At 32.7% G+C, this 20,226-nt stretch overlaps 1 protein-coding gene and 1 non-coding gene across 2 annotated transcripts in view; both read right to left on the bottom strand.

Moving 5' to 3' along the window:
- Positions 1 to 12,849, bottom strand: part of LOC140445986 (uncharacterized) — a 30,038-nt gene extending 17,189 nt beyond the window's left edge. Inside the window, exons 1-3 of the mRNA XM_072538463.1 lie at positions 12,745 to 12,849; positions 6,805 to 6,921; positions 6,635 to 6,748 (exon numbers count right to left, since the gene is read on the bottom strand). Of these exons, the coding sequence (XP_072394564.1) occupies positions 6,635 to 6,748; positions 6,805 to 6,921; positions 12,745 to 12,762 (249 nt within the window). The 5' untranslated portion in view covers positions 12,763 to 12,849. The remainder of the gene's footprint in view (positions 1 to 6,634; positions 6,749 to 6,804; positions 6,922 to 12,744) is intronic.
- Positions 12,850 to 16,936: 4,087 nt separating this feature from the next.
- Positions 16,937 to 17,009, bottom strand: TRNAR-UCU (transfer RNA arginine (anticodon UCU)). The gene has a single exon. It is a non-coding gene; the product is annotated as a tRNA-Arg (tRNA).
- Positions 17,010 to 20,226: the final 3,217 nt, after the last annotated feature.

Genomic DNA, 20,226 nt, shown 5'->3' with positions numbered 1-20,226 from the left:
CAAGCAGTTTATCACACATTTCTCATAACTAACAGCAGTCAAAAACTTTAAAGAGCTTCATTTTTGAACATATATGATTTGGTAATATATCCCTTTTACATATTCGGGCTGAACGGTCCTGCTTAAAAAGAGAGGAATCCATCCACTACCTTCCCCCTACACTTTTCCAACCTGGGAGTAATTTGTCCGGAGAGTTCCTGCGATAAAACGCACGCAGAATTGTGATAGATTTAAGAATAAGAGACAGAGACAGATTATAAAACAAGCGAGATATTTAAATGAAAGAAGGAGTCAAAAGAGAAAATCCTGACAAAATTGACATTCCACCAAAAGTTATAAACTCATTATTACCGTATGATCGAATAACTAAATTACTACTACTAATGCGGTCGTGTAGTTGTTCATATATATTTGCATTCTTTAGTAACGATAAATTAATTCCCGCAAAAAATGTGCTGGCACATAAAATAAACAATACTTTAGGCAACCTGGATTTGTAAGCTAGTTAGAGCTACAGACAAATAGAAAACCAAAATAATGATAGTAGATCGACAGAACCCAAAATTTTGGTACTTTAAATTTAAAGACAGGAGGGAAGAGGTAGAATGCGAAAACATGGAGTAGCTTCCAGTTTACTCCACTTAGCCTCTTCTACTCAAATCCAACTCTCACCTTCACGCTGGTGCCTCCTGTTAAACCGAGCAACCCAACTGGAGATCCAGTATTAAACCCGGGTGAAAAGTTGGGTCGTAAATGGATGAGAGCGGGTGAACTGGTCCTCCAGGTTGGGGGTTAGGCGTAGGGTTAATACCAAGACACCGTAAAAAACAACAGATTACGAGAATTCAAGATAAAGTTTTCGGACTAAAATCTAGACGACGACTTGGCGAGAAAAAGGACAAAAAATTACAATTAAGTACGTGGAATGTAAGATCCTTATATAGAACTGGAGCATTGCGGGAACTTCTTGACATCCTGGATAAATATAACATAGACATCATAGCACTTCAAGAAGTTAGGTAGTTGGGAAAAAATATACGAGAAAAAGAAATATACAATGTACTACAGCTACCACCCAACAGAGCATAAACTTGGAATAGGATTCATAGTCAGCAGCGGAGTGAAGCACCTAGTAGTAGACTTCGAAGCCATAAGCGACAGAATATGCAAAATAAGAATTAGAGGAAAATTTTTCTAATATTCAGTTGTTAATGCCCATGCACCCACAGAGGATAAGCTAGACGAAAAAAAGGATGAATTTTACAAAAAAACTTGAAGAAATAATACATAACTGCCCTAGAAATTATATAAAAATAGTACTTGGAGAATTCAACGCCAAAATAGGAAAAGAAAACGATTCCCTACCCACTATTGGAAAGTATAGCCTCCATAACAAGTCGAACAACAATAAAACATGCTTAATACACCTTGCGGCCTCAATATATATGGTGATAGCCAGCACATCCTTTGAGCGTAAAAATATACACAAAGGCACTTGTGTTAGCCCAGATGGTAACCTAATCAATCAAATTGACCATGTTGTTGTGGACGCAAGACATTACAGCGATGTTATGAATGTACGTACCAGACGTGGAGCAAACATTGACTCCGATCACTACCTGGTCCAGGCTAAACTAAGGGCAAGAATCTCTAACGCAAAAAAAGGTAAAGAAAGCAAAGAAGATAAATTCAACGTGGACAGACTACGAAACCCTCAGATAGTTAGAAAATTTTAACACAAACTTAAAGAAAAACTAGAAGACCAAATGAGTAGTACTGTTGAAAACATAGATAAAATTACTGGAATGAGTGCGAAAATATCCTGAAAGAAGTAACAACAACAGTTTTAGGAAAGAAGAAACAAAAAAGGAAGGGGACAGAATTGTAAGATGCGGAATGTGCACAGGCAACTCAAAAAAAGAATCAGGCGTATGGGAAACTCCAAAACAGAAGGACAAGACAAAATCAAGAGAAGTACAAACAGATGAGACAAGCAGAGAAAAAGATACTAAAACAAAAGAAAAAACGACATTTAGAAAACCAGCTACAGGAACTAGAAAAGCTTAATTCACAAAGCGAAGCGCGAAAATTTTATAATAATATGAACTACAAAAGAAAAGAATTTAAACCTAGAATAACCATAATAAAAAGTAAGGAAGCCGAAATTATCAATGAGCCGGATCAACTGGTGAAGAGATAAAGTTGGAGAACAACCAGAGGTACGATCATCAATAGAAGTGTACAGATATTGGCCTACGCAGATGATATTGACATAACACGGACAAAAATAGACCTCATACAGTCTTTTGAAACATAAGAAAAAGCCGTGAAAAAAATGGGACTTCAGGTCAACGTATCAAAAACAAAATACATGAAGGTCACGAACAGCACACAAATAGCGGCACCCCAAGATCTGTTGACAGAAGCACACACATTCGAAGGGGTCTCGTAGTTTATATATCTTGGAACACAACTAAATTACAGCAACCTAGTGAGCGTAGAAATTAAGAGAAGAATATATCTGGCGAACATAGCTTACTTTGGACTAAAGCAGCTTTTAAAATCACACATAATTAGCAGAAAAACCAAGATACTAATATATAAAACTCTTATTAAATTTGTCCTGATATACGCGTCAGGGATATGGACTATGGTAAAAAGCGGCGAAGAACTGTTTGCCGCTTTGAAAGAAGAATACTTAGGCACATATATACGGAGAAGTACAAGAAAGCGAAATATGGCGCAGGCGCTACAATTTTGAGTTGTATCAATGCTATTAAAAATACAACATCGTCCGGTCTATCAAAAATTAATAGACTAAGGTGGCTAGGACACCTTGAAAGAATGGACACTGGAGACCCCCAAAGACAGATAGTATATCAAGAGCCAGTAGAAACCAGGAAGAGACGCAGGCAAAGATCTAGATTCAAAACTGAAGTCGAAGATGACTTTAGGAAACTAGTGGTCAGAAATTGGAAAGCCAGGGCGAAAGATAGGGGGGAATGAAGACTAATTCTTGAACAGGCCAAGACCCACACAAGGTTGTAGAGCCAAAGATGATGATGATGAAATTTAAAGAAAATCTGTAACAAAAAATAGTTAACTCTTTCACTTATCTCGGCTTCTTAATAACAAACCAAGGATGATACATTAAAGAAATTTAAATAGAGGAAATTCACTGGCCACGTAAGGTATGACAAAATTTATAAAGACTTTTGGAAAAGTTATCGTATAACGTCAAAGTACTAATAGTTAAAAGCCTGGTATTTCCTGTATTTCTATACGTATCTAAATCTTGGACATTAAAACAAACAGAAAAAACGAAAATAAATGCATTGCTGACGTAAAATGATAATCCTCAAACAGTTCCAAATAAAGAAGAGACTACGAACTATGGTAGCTGAAAATATTGCGATCACGTTATTAGAAGAAATGGTTTGGAAAATTAAAATGGCCTATTGAAATTACTTATACAAAAATAAATACAGCGAAGTAATTTATGCAAAAATATTTTTTTGGTGGAATGAACCACGTATTGCAGTCCTGTAAGAAAACTACGTTTTAATTCTGATTTCCATTGGGGGTTTAGCTGAATTAAATACGGAATGAGAAAGGCTTTTAGATTTTCCAATTCTTAATACTCAGCATTACACCACAATTACAAAGAAAGACGTAAAATATTGCATGTAATTATTTTCCCCAATAACTTACAAAATCCCAGTTATTATCTTTCGGATTTAAAGCCACTGGAATACTGGTTCAATGGTGATTGGGGGTAGTTATTGGATTATTAAAATTCTTCAATTACGATTCAAAGTATAACATTATCATATGTTTGATAAATATGTTGCAAACAAGTATATGGATTTAGTTAAAGTAGGAACTCAAATATCAGGCAATTTGAACGAATATACAATAATAGTCAGTGGAGTAGTTTAAAATTAAAAATCCTGAGGAGGAAGGTAAAAAGAAAAAAATATGTATCTATATTCTATGTCAATCGCTTCAAAAAATATATCTTAAGGTAGCGTGTATTTCTGCGTAGCCGTCCACCGTACATTGTCTTGTTAGGTGAAATATTAGCTAGTCAGGATTAAATTGTTCCATTTTAGCAGCATAAAAAGCATTTCGTAACTGTGGATTCCTGTTCATTGGCGAATATTACGTAGCCATGACATCTTTCTATGTTCTTGACATTTCCTACCCTCTATCTTCCTTTTAGGTACTAGTTGGTGAAAAGTGTATCGTTCTCCTGGTAATATGTACCCTAAATATGCAGTCTTCTTACTTTTACATAATCAAAAAGTTCCTTATCTTAGTGGCCCGCTTCTCTTAAGACTTCCTTATTTTTGATTATGTCCTTTCATAATATTCTAAATATTTGGCGCAAACACCACATTTTCTTCTTCTTCAAGTGGCATCTCCGCGGCGGAGGTCGGCAATCATCATAGCTATTCGGACTTTTGAGACGGCTGCTCTGAAAAGTTCATTTGATGTACATCCGTACCACTCTCTCAGGTTGCGCAGCCATGACATTCTACGCCTCCCTATGCTTCTCTTTCCTTAAATCTTTCCCTGCATAATCAGCCACATTTTAAAAACTTCAAATTTGTTAATGGATCTGGCCTTTAACGTTCAGTCTTCCTCTTTAGATAAGAGAAGAGACTAAATACTTTAACATCTTGTATCTTAGGTTGAAATATAACCTGCGATTAGTCAAAACTTCACGAAGTTTTAAAAAACATTTCTCTCCTGATGTACTCTGGCCTCTATTTCAGACTCAGGGTCCCAACTATCGTTTAGCAGAAAACTCAAGTATTTAAACTGCCTGCCTTGCTCGATTTTTTCTTCAGGTACATATATCTTTAAATTTGGGTAATAACGTACGAAAGCTTTACTTGCAAGAATTCTAAAAGCTAGATCATTTAAGACATTAAAGATGTTTGATGTTATCTGCCACTTTATTTGCGGCAAAATAGAAAAATTGCATACAAAAGCTACAATCTTTACCTTAAAAACGTATTTTGATATTTAACGACACTCTGATCAAAAAATGTTAAATTTTTACCGTTGTGTTGATACAAATTTTATTTAAAATTGATACGTACAGATTTCTTGGAAAATCGTTCCCCGTTCGAGGGGGCGTTTTAGGGAAAAGCCAAGGGATAAGATAGGAGGATTTTGCATATTTTTGAGGTCTCAAATTTGACATTCTCAGCAAAATTCAGCTTGTTCGTACAATTTTTAGAAGTAAAATCTCTGACTACTGGAATATTAGTGTAAGAAAACCTTAGTAATAGCATTTTCTCTGCCTTTTTTAATTGTCTAAAGCGGTTTACAATCAGTTCAAAACCTAAATAAAATCTCTGTCTGCCCACGAAGCAACTGAGTTGGATCAGTTAAGTTAAAATACAATTTTAAAAAGGGATAATTCTCAAGAGATGGCTCTATATCATAGTTAAAAAAATTCGAATATAGAAGTAAAATATTTCTGTTGTAATTGGTATATTTAATTAAAAATTAAATTTAAAAAATCCAAAAGGAACTAGTTCAGAACTTTTTCTGACCAATCAGTCTCTCTACAAGGTTCACTGAAGATGGACTGATGGACTGAGTCCAACATGTTCTAAACTTGATCCTTGGATTCTTTAAATCTAATTTTTAAACAAATATACCAATTACAACTTCTATGTTAGAGGTTTTTATAATATAATTCAATTAAAAAAAAAATAGCTTTCAAGATAGGTATTCAGTTTTTCTGAATCAAAAAAAAAATAATTCATTTGTTCACAAATATATTGTTCGGCTACAATGGCAACAAATAACAACATGTTCAGATGTTTCGTTAAATTTTCAATGTAAAAAAGGTATTCATATTATCAATATTTTTTGCAATAGCCCCTAGATTTATACTTATCTCTAACTGCCAATTTTAATGGATACACAAAATTAAGTTAAAATCTTAAAATAGAAATCAATTATTGTTTTCAATTATTCAATTAGTATAAATTTTTTATCCTAACTTTTAATTTAATTTTTCAGAATAATCTAACCAAGATTTTTTGTTCAGTCTTTAATTTCAATAATTTAACGTATTTATATCCTTAAATTTTTACCAAATATTTATAATAACGTGCTAAATAATAACCAATTGCAACGCAACTGTGACCACGGGAGGAAGGTTAAACAAAATCGGTTTTAGACTTATTTGAAACCAGTTACAGTTGGATCGCCTCGTGGGCGAATCCTCGTGCTTTTACAATGCCGAAATCACAAAGCAATTGGAAGTGTACCGGTTTCCAGCGGGCGCTGGACTTTAAACGAAATAAATCTACATCCAATATTAATGAGATACGGACAGACTTAGAGCTGCATGTCTTATACATCACATGGCTGTTTGAATAATAAAATAGTGTAATTTGAGAAGATAATACAAACAAACAGATAAAATAACTAAAATGTAAAAATAAATAAAGTGAAATTTAGGAAATATGAATACAAGAGAAATAGCTCTAGTGAATGCCACCACAAACATATTGTTTTTTTTTTATAAAAAAACCCTCAGACCTCACCAACTTTCTTATAAAGACGGCACTTATAGAAGAAGATAAATAGAAACCAAACAGCTACGTACCTGTGCCTGAATATCGGGAAAACTTGGTTTTGGGAAAAGCATACCCGAAATCAAGTCTACTAGTGGATCGCGAACAGGTAGAGGCAAAGAAAACGCCCCTTCAAAAACAGAAGACTAAAACAAACAAAACGATAAAATAGTGATCAATGTTAGCAGCAGCTAACAACTACCTGTGCTTGAAAGTCGGGGAAACTCAACAGTTTTGGGAAGAGCCCACCCTGAAACCAGTCTACCAGTGGATCACGAGTAGGCTGCGGAAAAGTAACAGCCACTTCAGAAATTGAAAACTAAAACATAAACAAAATAATGAAAAATGTACTTAAACTAACGATGATAAAATTATAGAAAGTGCCCACCCTGAAACCAGTCTATCAGTGGATCACGAGTAGGCTGCGGAAAAGTAACAGCCACTTCAGAAATTGAAAACTAAAACATAAACAAAATAATGAGAAATGTACTTAAACTAACGATGATAAAAATATAGAAAGTGAATAGAATTTCTGGAACAAGATTTTAGGAATTTAGATTGAAAAATAAAAAGAATAAAAATAGACGGTAAATATCTAAACAAGTTCCATTTTGCCGACGATATAGTCAATATAGTTGAAGAATTAGGAACATCAAAAAATATGCTGCAAGAATTCGTTTAGCAAACTGAAACTAATGTGAGTAAAAATATAACATTAACTATTTTGTCACCCCAAGATTCTATTTTTAATCTCCCTAATTCAAAGAACGTCTCAAATTCATTCTTTATGACCAAGTTGAAGACCAGTTGATAGATCTAGACTGATCCAAACAATCAATAGTACCAAAAGTAAATCTTCCTGTAGTACTGATGGACTATGCATAAAAATTTTCTCAAATCTCTCAACAAATTTGTTGGATCACCTGGTCTCACTAATTATTGATTCCTTTGAAAACGGTATATTTCCAAAATGCCTAAACACAGCCATTATTAGTCCTCTTCATAAGGTTGGTGAAAAATCGAATGCCTGCAACTATAGATCTATTGCCTTACTACCGGTACTATCCAAAATGATTAAAAGACTTATAAAAGCCCGACTTTGTTTTTTATCATTATAAATGTCTTAAAATATCAAATAAATGGCTAAAAAAAATAAATTGGTTTCAAAAATTATTTACAGATTTTAATATCAGATGTCGCTATTTGCGTCTATAGGAAGCCATGTTAGAGTTGCTTCCTAAGACAGAAAAGGTTTATTTTCACGTTCAGAGCGACTTTGAATAACCGTCTCTGAAGAGTCCTATTAGGGCAAAATATGTATAAGCGGATACACAGACGGACTGTACGTAAAATCCAATCTTAACTGTCTTTTCCTTTTTATTCCGATATACTCTGTACGAGTACTAGAAACCAATTCGCTAAGGATTTTTGCTTAGTTAAGGAGATATGTTGTGGAATGCAATTTTTAGATTCCCCATGTCTCTAATAACATCTTTATCAACGTCTGTTTGGCCTTGCAATTCTTAGAAGGCACGGATTAAAGCAAAAATCTGAATTTGGTTTCGAAAATTATTTACGGATTTTAATATCAGATGTCGCCATTTGCGTCTATACGAACCCATGTTAGAGTTGCTTCCTAAGACAGAAAAGATTTATTTTCACGTTCAGAGCGACTGTGAATAGCCGTCTCTGAAGAGCTCTATTAGGGAGAAATACGTATAAGCGGATACACAGACGCACTGTACGTGAAATCAAATCTTAACTGTCTTTTCCTTTTTAAAGTAATTTTATCTATATTTGGGTATCATATGCAGCAACTTATTAGTTCGTAAGGATTTTTTACACAATTTGCAATTTCCTTAAATTTTGCAATGTAATTTTAGTAAATTGTGACTGATATTGTCAGTTTCTGACTTTTTGCATGCTCTGTCCATAAAATTGTAAATTTTTCAGTGACAATAAAGAATACTTCTAATTCTAATTCTAAGTGTTTGGTTTAAACATAAACACATTAAGATGATGACAAATTTAGCAGTTGATCAAATATATCATAGAACCGCATATTATGCCCCGGAGCGCATTAATGCCTTTCTTTGTTATTTAAAAGTATGTCTTAAATATGACATATTGCGTCCTTATTGAGAACTTATTAGATAGAACCAGAAATGAAGACAGAATGAGAGAGAAATCGAAAACAGGTACTTAAGCAAACTTTTCACTTCACATGGTGTCTATTTTCTAATTGGAAGTTTCCTCGGCTAACTTATTTCTCTCTTTCAGTCTGTCTTCGATTCTGACTGTACCTGAGTTCCTGAGTTCTTAACATAGACGAGCGTAGACCGAGACAGCTATTTAGAAAAAAAAAGAAGGCTTTCATGACTTCTAGTTCATAAGATGCATAAAGAGAACATAAAGAAAAATAAATAGAGTAGCTGACATTAAATGAATATTGAGTCTAAAATATAGATTAGCAGGATAAATAAATCACATTACACATGATCAATGGACAAAAAGTTAGTTGTCTACCAACACGATGGACAGATGACTTAAAGAAAACAAATTATCATTGTTTGATAAATTTGAAGCTAAATATTATTGGATAAACACAAAAAAGCAGGAATATGTAAAATTTTTCTATGAAATTTTCTATATTTGTAAGTTTATTGATGTATTTTAGAGTAATGTGTATGGATTCATGTAAGAAACTTTTTTATTAAAGGATGAAGTAGCTAGATATTTTGCTTTCTCCACTGTTGTGGCCGATACTTATTTCACAAATATCTGTGAACCAAATATTTTACCTATTTTATTTATATTGTATATATGTATATATACTAAGTAGCAAAATTAACGCACCACCTTAAAATTAGGACATTTTTGATGTCTCGATATTTTTAAACCTGTTGTCCGATTTGAGTAATTTTTTTAACATGTTATAGCCTTATTCTTCAAAAATATCGGTATAATAATATTGTTGTTAGTTGGAAGGTTATAGGAGGTGGCAAACGCTGTCGTAGCGTTCTGCAAATTGTGTCCCACAAATGCTCGATCGGGCTAAGATCTGGTTTATGTGGTGTCCAATTCAAAGTCTGAAAATTTACCTGTCGTAAATAATCGGTTACAGTTCATGCAACGTGAGGTCCTGCATTATCGTACGTTAGCAAAAAATTATTACCAATATAAGGAGCTAAAGATACAATATGCTCAGATAAAATATCAGTTGTGTACCTTTCACTGTTTAAAGAATTTCTACGTAAAGAAACAAGATCTGTCCGCGCTGTTAAAAAAATTCCTTCCCCAACCATTATAGACCCTCTATTAAATAAAGTCGTTTACTATAGAGGCAAAATCTGGATTTATCTGTAAACAGAACGTTTTCCCAGTCGTCATTGTTCCAGTTTACGTGTACTCTGCCAAATTGCAATCTAGCTCTGCGGTCGTTTGCAGTTAATGCTGGGCCTGTAGCTGGTCTTCCAATACGCAAATATTGTTCTACAAGACGTCTCCTTACGGAATGGATATTATGAACCACACTAAGTTCTGTTAAAAGATTCCTTGACGTAGTAAATCGTTCTCTTAACGTACATAATCTAATAAAACGGTCTTGAACTGCCGTAGTAACTCGAGGTCTACTTGGTTCGGGACATCTGCTGTAGTCGTGCATTTCCTTAAAACGTTGAACAATACGGTAAATTGATGTATGTGAAACTCCTAACCTCCTTATAGTAGCTAAGTCCTTCGCTATGTAAGGTCACTGCTTGAACATACTCATTATGGGTCGAATTCCTTGTAGGAAAAAAAATTCCGGATTGTATTGAAACTTTAAATAATAAATCTACTAATTTTCACAACAAAGCAAATACTTTTTAACTGTTAACAGTTTGACATCTATCAAATTGTTAATTTCTCATAGCCTACTTTATGCTTGTTTATTAAACTAAGCAGAAAATGAAGATTTATAATTGAAAAACATGGCAAGTTGTTAATGGAACTAACTTTTTTATTATCCAACATAAGCAAATGAATAAAAAAATAAAATCTTAAGAAAACCCAAGACTATAGTTTTATTTTAAATTTAGTATTTAATAAGCGCTACAGTATTCCACAGGGTGGTGCGAACTTTGAGAAAAAACACAGTCTGATTGTATACAGTGTATACAATGTATACAGTGACAATTTACCTGTCTAGCAATAATATTATTAAAGCGATATTATTAAATAGTAAATTAATAACATATTAAAAAAATAACTTAAATCGGACAACAGTTTTAAGAAATTATATATATAGATATAAGAAAAAAGAAGTACTTGTGACTCGTATGGAAAAAATATATAAATGTTTTGGATGGGTTGGAGTCAATAAAAGGGGCTATTAGTTAACTATTTATTATCTCGAGCTTTCAATTGTGTTTACAGTTATTATCAAGAGCTGCTAAAAAAGACAAAATATCTTACAAAGTTAAACTAGAAAGAAAAAAATTTTTTGTTAACTCACCAAATAAAATTAGTTTGGTTAATAAAATTGCTGCTAATACATTTCAAAAAGAATTAATACAAAAATGTCCTTATCTAATAAATGTTTCTCTGAAATTTTAATATAATTTTGAAAACATTTTCTTAACACAAAAACAATTGAATTTATAAATAAGTTAAAATAGCGACCAATTACAAATAAGCCTCAATGTCATAAATGCCAACTTAAAATTTTTATTTTTGACAATTATATTGCCAAAAATAAAATTTTGTTTAAAAATTCTTTTTCGTTTAGTAACAAAAAAGAAGAAGATTTATTCACCATTGATAGATGTCTGAAAAAATGTAACAGATATATAAAAAATTAAATCAAAATGTGATATTTTACAAGTTTCATATATAAATTATAAAGAAATATGTAATATAATTATAAATTTTGCTTAGATTTTAAATTTCTGATCTTTTGTTTAAATAATTATCACTTTTGCTAATACAAACCATTTCCAAAAAAGTCCTTTTGAATTTTTTACTTTCACTACATAAAATTTTAATGTTATCAAAATCCATAATATGGTCTTTTGATCACATTTTGATTTAATTTTGCATATATCTGTTACATTTTTTCAGACATCTATCAATGGTGAATAAATCTTCTTCTTTTTTCTTACTAAACAAAAAAGAATTTTGAAACAAAATTTTATTTTTGGCAATATAATTGTCAAAAATAAAAATTTTAAGTTGGCATTTATGACATTAAGGCTTATTTGTAATTGGTAGCTATTTTAACTTATTTATAAATTCAATTGTTTTTGTGTTAAGAAAATGTTTTCAAAATTATATTAAAATTTCAGAGAAACATTTATTAGATAAGGACATTTTTGTATTAATTCTTTTTGGAATGTATTAGCAGCAATTTTATTAACCAAACTAATTTTATTTGGTGAGTTAACAAAAAATTTTTTTCTTTCTTGAAAACTAAGAAAAACAACAAATTTTAAAAATATCAATTTTTCACATCTTACTCATTAAACTAAATTTTAATTCCAGAATAAGTCCTAATAGAAAAATTAGGCTGACTTTACCTAAGGATATTATGATTAAAATGAATGAAAATATGAATTTGAACAAATCGTCAAATTTTATTATAAAGGAAAATTTGGATTTTGAAAGAAACAATATTTTTTATAATCAAAATGATATTCGACAGTATAAATATCTTTGAGAGAGTTCTTTTAACAATAGGAAAAGCAGAATGAATCATTGTTTCGTTTTAATTGAGTTTTGTGGAAAAAAAAAGACACTGAAAGAACAGAAATTGAAACAACTAAAATAATACATAGTGACTTTCCGAGGAAAAAATGTTGAAAATATACACGAGAGCACAACAGACACGATACGGTAGAGAATTAATGAAAAAAGGTTTAACTGGTACGGTTTAATATGGAAGAAAAATGCAAGAAAAGTCAGGAGGAGTATCTAGAAAGAGATTAAATTGACACCACAACAGATAAAGAAAAGGAGACAGTCGAAAAATGGCTCTAGAAATTTCCATAAGAAGCTTTTTTATCAACAAGAGATTCTGATATTTTCTATTACGATTACACATCTAAAATTTCAAAAATTATTTTAATTTGTAAAAATTAAAAAAAAATTATCTTTAAATACTTACAATAAATTTGAACATCATTTTGAAACGATAACAATTTGTACAGTTAATTCTCAAAAAACCTTATATAAAACTTCCTAAGAATTGATTAAATCTTATTTTAAAATATATTTTGATAATTTATACTATATCGCAGATCTCGAAAACACGATAAAACTCTTTATATCACCCAAAGGAAGTTTGTAAATTGGTATTTTTAACTTTTATCTGAACAAACAATGGTTTTTATCGTAACTGGTGTTACACGTTTCCCCTACATTTCAAGAGATGTTGCATAAAATAACAAATGGAAAATTTTGGAAAGTTGTTGCTCAGTATTTTTAAAAGTTGTTTAGTTACAAAAGAAAAACAAATGCATTGGTCATGTTCTTCTCTTCTTCCTTCTATTGTGGTTTATATGTAGTGGCAATAGGAATCTAAACGCATCAGATCTGGGGGCCTTATTGGCGGATTAAATAAACTTCCACTACAATATATTTTAAATTTTGCACAATATCCACTCTTGGTTCTTAATTATATTATAAGCATTAAATAACGAATTTTATTAAATCCGTAAACTAATTTCGAAACCAAATTCAGATTTTGCTTTAATCTGTGCCTTCTAAGAATTGCAAGGCAAAACAGACGTTGATAAAGATGTTATTAGAGACATGGGGAATCTAAAATTTGCATTCCACAATATATCTCCTCAACTAAACAAAAATCCTTAACGAATTGGTTTCTAGTAGTAAATCGGAATAAAAAAAAGACAGTTAAGATTTGATTTTACGTATAGTGCGTCTGTGTATCCGCCTTATACGTATTTCGGCCTAATAGGCCTCTTCAGAACGGCTTTCATAGTCGCTCTGAACGTGAAAATAAATCTATTCTGTTTTAGGAAGCAACTCTAACAATAAATATAAAATCCGTAAACTAATTTTCGAAACCAAATTCAGATTTTTGCTTTAATCTGCGCCTTTTAAGAATTCTAAGGTAAAACAGACGTTGATAAAGATGTTATTAAGAAAAAGTTAAGTTGTTAAGAAATCAAATCTTAACTATCTTTTCCTTTTTAACGAATTTTATGTTTACTGTGGAAAATTAAGCATCTTCCCTAGCTCTTCTTTAGTCGCTTAGGAACTTACAAATTAGCAAATTCTTTGTATTGGATGACTAAGGCCTTGACCACGAACATGCCTGAAACATCTCAACGAATGCTCTTCGATTTTGGCATAAATTGGTGCCACCCCTAGACTTCCCTTAATATATCTATTCTTAATTTCACTTTTTTCCGCAATAAGCCGCAACAAAAGGGTATTAAGCGAAAAAGTTATAGAACTGAAACGAGAAGTTGCTACGTTTGGTCTGTATATAAATGAAAGCAAAACAAAATATATGGAATGCACAAAATCGAATCAACATGAGAATCTGAAGGTAGACAACCATACCTACAAATACGCCTCCACTTTTCCCTACCTAGGCTCAATAATAAATGACAACAACAACATTAGTCAAGAAATACAAGCACGGATTCTTAAAGGTAATAAGTGCTTTTATTCATACAAAGACTTAATAAAAAGTAGGTTATTGAGTCGTGAGTCTAAGCTTAGAATCTACATAACGGTAATTAGACCACTGATAAAAATCGTCTAAGAATATTTGAGCGCAAAATACTAAGGAAGATACTTGGACCAACCCAATGCAGCGATGGTTCGTGGAGAATTACACTGAACCACGAGCTGGACGAACTAATGCAGAGCGCAGATATTGTTAGATTTGTAAAGTCACAAAGACTAAACTGGCTTGGTCACTTGGAAAGAATGCCAGATAATCGAGCTGTAAAAGTAGTCCAGAGATGGAATCCCCAAGGAAACAGAACAAGAGGAAGGCCCCGTAAAAGATGGATAGACGACGTAGAGAGGGATCTTAAAACCATGAACATCAGGCAGTGGCGAAGGAAACTATCCAACAGGGCAGAATGGAAGAACATTGTTAAGCAGGCCAAGACTCACAAAGGGTTGTAGCGCCATTAGAAGAAGAAGAAGAATTTGACCTTTTTAATCTTATTTGTTCTTTTTTTTAAACTGCCCAACATTAAGTTCTGTACATCATAGCTAATCTTATGGCAGTGCTATAGAATTTTCCCCTCAGTTTTATTAAATATGTCTGTTGCACAACACACCACACCGAAATTAAGATGACTAGAGTGCAGAACTGACTACTATATGGTAAGATTAAAATCAAAACAGTATCAACTGTGACCACTACACCTAAATGACAACCAACACAATGTAAACCACTGGTAATGAATCCACCTAAATACAATATTGATGCACTGCAAAACGACTCAACATTATTTTTATATAAGTTATGCCTTAAGCAGAAATATACAAACCTTAGCAAACAAAGCAGCTTATAAAACTCTCAGCACGATTCCAAGGAACAAAAAATCTACTCCATTGTAATGGACAGATGACATAGAATTTGTAGTATACAACAAACGAGAAGGATATCAAACGTGGTATAGTTATTACAGATCTAACAAAGCACATGATAATGTACCACTTTCAATGCTCTGGGTAGGGATGAAAATACAAGGAATAATGAAAAAATATATAAAAGCAGTACAAGAGCATTACATTATGACGGTAGACATTAAAACTAAAAACAATTTAACTAGAGAAATTCCTATTAGTAAGGGTAGAAAGCAAGGCTACTGCATAGCACCTACACTCTTCAATATATATCTGGATGTGGCATTCTCAGTATGGAGAAGAAAGTGCTGCAATATGGGCATCCTGATCAAAGACAAGATATTGTACACAATACACTTTGCTGACGGCCAAGCCATTCTAGCTAAAGACGAAACTGATATAGACTAGATGTTTAGAAAACTGGAAGAGGAATACTCCAAGTGGGGCCTTACAATTAATATACAAAAAGCCAAGTACTTAGTTACAGAAGAAAAACCAGAAAGCTTACAAATAACATCAAAAGCAGCAAATAACAAAGAAGTACATTCCAGTATAGGTCAACCAAGATCATCCACTAGACAGTTATATGAACTACTATGGAGTAATAAAATAACAACGAAAATTAAAAAAGAATTTATAGAACAATAATATAATGCATTGGGTTGTACAGCGGAATTATATTAAAGAAACAAATCAAAAAGTAAGACCATGGAAATAAACTATTGGAGACGGTGTTGCCGGCTCACTTGACTTGATAGGGTAAGCAAGGAAGATATTCATAGAGAAATGGAAGTTTGTCTAGACATAACAGACACAATTGAATCCAAAAGACTTAAATGGTATGGGCACCAGCATGTAAGACGGTCCTGGAGAGAAAATATCCAATATACAATGACCGCCAGAGATTTAAAAACTGAATATTGCTTCCACAGAAAACGCTGTAAAAAATTAGGATAAATGGTTGAATTTTAAATGTGTCCATTATTTCTAAGTGTGTCTGCCTTTCTTATCCCTATCATTCTTCTGAGGTATTTCATCTCTGCTGCTTGTATCCTATTCTATTGTCTTCTGTTTAAAATCTAGTTTTCTGTTGCAGATGTTAACGTTGGTCTATATATTGTTTCGTATATTATTATCTTCGATTTTCTTGATATTTCCTTGTTGTTGAGGAATCCCCTATTAGTGGCAGTAATAGTTTTCTTGTACTTTCTGGTCTGTCGTTGAGATCGTCTTCGATACTTTCTCTGTTATTTCTTACTGTTCCCAGTTATTTGTATGTGTTTGTCTGCTTTATTTTTAGTTAATCTTTCACCAGTTCTGTTACGTCTTCAGTGTCTTCTCTTTATTTACATTTAGGTTGTATTTTTCTTTTCTTTTGAGTTCCATTTTTCTAAATTGTAGTTCAGTTTTCCTACTGATTTAGCATGGTATTGAATAACCGTTAAGTAAAGTTTGGGAGCTTTTTATCCTGTTTACGATAAATAGTTTAGAAGAATTTTCTTTTTTTCCCTTTTCCCAAAATTCTTTTCAAACTTCCAATTAAGTATGAAAAATTGCATAGCTTGAAAACACCAACCTTCAGAGAAAAGCATTAAATTACCGCATCCATGTGTTAAGGAAGTTAGTTTGAAGCTGTCGATCTTTTTTATATCCCGATTTTTTTCGATATCCCGATATCCCGATATCCCATTACATTAAATATGAACTTTGTTTTATTGTAAAATAAAAACTGTGCCACGTTGCATCCCTGGTGGGGATCGAACCCACGACCTTTGGATTAGAAGTCCAACGCGCTATCCACTGCGCTACAGGGACGTGGCTTTAGATTTTCTAAATACACTGTGTAAAAAAATATTTTTTTAATAAAATTCATTTGAAATAGTTTTGAAACTATTTTATTATATTTAAATTTTTTTATGTGAAAAAAAACCACAATGTAATAAAAACAACATTTTGTTTTAACCTTTACATACGAGGTTTGTTCAAATGACTCATCTTTGGTCCAGATAAAAATCATTGGCAAATATATCTGCAAATAGTTTTTACTATAACTGAAGAGCACATATCCCATTGTTTTACCAATGGTTGTACAATACCCTGCTTAAAAAATGTTTCTAGCTGTTGCTCGAAGAATTCTTTTAAGGCATTTTGTACTTCTTTGTGTAACTGCAAACGATTACCTTTTAACGCCTTTTTCAGTGACCCAAAGATGTTAAAATCGTAAGTCAGGACTACAGAGTGAATGCTCTAATATCCTCCATTTCCTTCGTTGTAGATATCCTTTTATTATTTTGATAACCTGAGACTAAGTACTGTCGTGCAGAAGAATGACACTACACGACCTTGCTTGCTGTAGGTTGAACTTTAAACTTCTTTGGTGGCGAAGAATTTACGGTTTCCATTACATTGATGACAGCTTACTGGATAATTTAAAGTAATTAAACCAAGATTCGTCGGTGCCACTATAGGATGCTCTCTACCTGTACGGCTAAACAACACCATAATATTTTCTCAGAAAGGTTTGCATACAATAATGAAAGACAACAAACCGTTTGCAGAAAAAATATTTACTGCTAAGTAGTAATAAATATTTTCAGGAATATACAATAAACTTGTTACTTTACTATTATGTAAATAACACCATAATCTTTTCCCAGAAGGGTTTGCGCAAATAACGACCCCAATCTTCAAATAAAATGACCTGGTAGATTTAAAAAATTAGTTAAATCTTTACTATCAACAACTCAATATCTGAAACAAAAACATTGCTGAAAGACTTCTACAGAAGAGTGATTTTATCAAGGAGTGTGCTGTAGCGTTTCTTCGACAACACAGACTTCTTGACGAAGCAGATTATCCTTAACCTTGCCATCGTTGTGAAAGTGTCATGCAGCAGAAAACATGAAGAGATCGAAGTGAAGAATTGAGGCCAGTTCTGTTTTTTTTAGTAAAATATATTCCATAAGCCACAACAAGTTCCTATAAAGAAGAAGTCAGTGAATACGGTAAGCGATTGGTACAACATGTTTGTACAACCATCGTATGAAGAAGGGACCCGATGATAAAAACGAATGAGAGCCACATTCAAATTGATGAGGCGAGATTTGCTTATCGCCGAAAATTCAACCTAGAATGCATGCTAGAAGGAGATGATGCTGCAGAATCGGAGTACAGTGATGCTAAGGTAGAAAACCAACGGAATTAAAAAATGGGACAGACTGCCGCTAGTTCATTGTCGAGCGGAGAAACAGGGTGACTTCACTTCCTATTATCCAAAATGAAATTGCAGCAGGTTCCATTATAAATTCTGATGGATGGTCTGCTTATGCAAACCTAAATTCACTGGGATTCGAACATCGCATGGTGAACCATCAAAGGCACTACATAGATCCTTCATTAGGAGCACACACTCAAGGGATCTAGTAGTCGTGGTTAGATGCAAAGATCCGCATCATAAAGAAAATGCGAGAAGTACAACTTCAACATTTCCAGTCTCATTTGAACGACTTGTGCTAGAATATTCTGCAGAAAGATGAAGAGGACCTGTTTCTCGCATTTGTAAGAGAGGTCAGACAGGTATATAGATAGGGTATTTGTTTAAATTATTGGTTAAGGTGCCTGCAAGACTTTTTTAAGTTAGAATCATCGACTGATTTTCTTTCTTAAATTAAGGTGAATGAATTCTTACTTTAATAATAATTAGGCTGTATCGTTCTGTAAATAATTAGGTTACATTTAAATTTTTATTTTAAATAGTTGGAGTGCATTGTTTTTGTAAATTATTAGTGTCGCCTTTCATTTTATATTTATTTTGCTCCAAATGTTTATTACTTGTAAATAAATATTTTTTCTACAAGAGTTTTCTTGCGTTTCATTATTTTGCGCAAATCCTTCAGGAATTGTTAGACTGCGATTAGTAGACTGCATATTGTAATATAGCTAGCAATATGCACAGCAAGACCGCACTCTCGAGGTAGACCGCATACTATAGAGGCACGGATTCGTCAACAGCAATTATTGACTAAAAAAATGTATTACCTTTTAGCCCTTATTCCGTGAGAAGTTGTAAAGATAAAGCCATTCTCAAGATTTTCTGGATAACAGGCGAGGAGCCCAGTGCGCACAAACTTTGCTGTAACGATATTAAAGACCGACCCTATACACACCTACATTTTACACCAACAATAATATTGTAAAATAGAGTTTGACTTAAATGGTTTCCAATGTTTTTAATCATTAAAATATGTTGTGGAATTTTTTTGGCATTTGTGATTTATGCAAAAACTTTTTAATGCATTCATCGTGCAATTGTCAAATTCTGTGGAAAATTTTAGGTCATGTCCACTAAAAAATAAATTTTTAACTTCTTTTAATTTTGTGATTGTAGTTGGTTTTTACAGTAGTTCGTCATCAGATACAAGACGAATTTTTTGTAGTTTCGATATGGTAAATAAGAAATGAAATAATGTTGTGTGCTTTATCAATACCTTGTTTAAATTTCTTTATTTTCTACTTGTCTGTGTTTCTTCAAGTCCAGTAGAGCAAAATCTTTTTGTAAGAATCTTGAAAAATGCAAAAGCGAGCGAAAGAAACGAATCTTTTTATTTAAAAACACACAAGTAGTAGAGAACTGCCGTAATCTTGGAAGTATTTAAAAGCGAGAATAAAAGGTTTTCTAAATACGTCGAGCGACGAGCATACTTTTAATCTGGCCCACTCGCCATCGCAAAAAGCTTAAATAAAATAGATTGCTGAATTCTTGTTTTTCTTTTGTTTTGAGATTAATTAGTTTAATTCTCAGCTACGTCGAACTCAACCAAGATATGCAAGAGATTCGCGGTTGCCAGATATCGCGTCTTCACACGATGTAAAATAGAAATATAGTTCGTTTTTGTTTAATTTTTTTATATCTTCATTGATGAATGCGTTAGCTTGCGTGGAGGAGTTGTAAATTAGGTAGGGGCTTTTCTGTACTTCGCAGAAAACAGAGGACAGAAGAGCTTTCAATCCTGATACGGCACATCCCACTGTT

Source organism: Diabrotica undecimpunctata, chromosome 7 (assembly GCF_040954645.1).
Source record: "Diabrotica undecimpunctata isolate CICGRU chromosome 7, icDiaUnde3, whole genome shotgun sequence".
Taxonomy (NCBI): Eukaryota; Metazoa; Arthropoda; class Insecta; order Coleoptera; family Chrysomelidae; genus Diabrotica; species Diabrotica undecimpunctata.
Note: the sequence above shows the minus strand (reverse complement) of the source record. Positions and strands in the feature narration are given on the sequence as shown.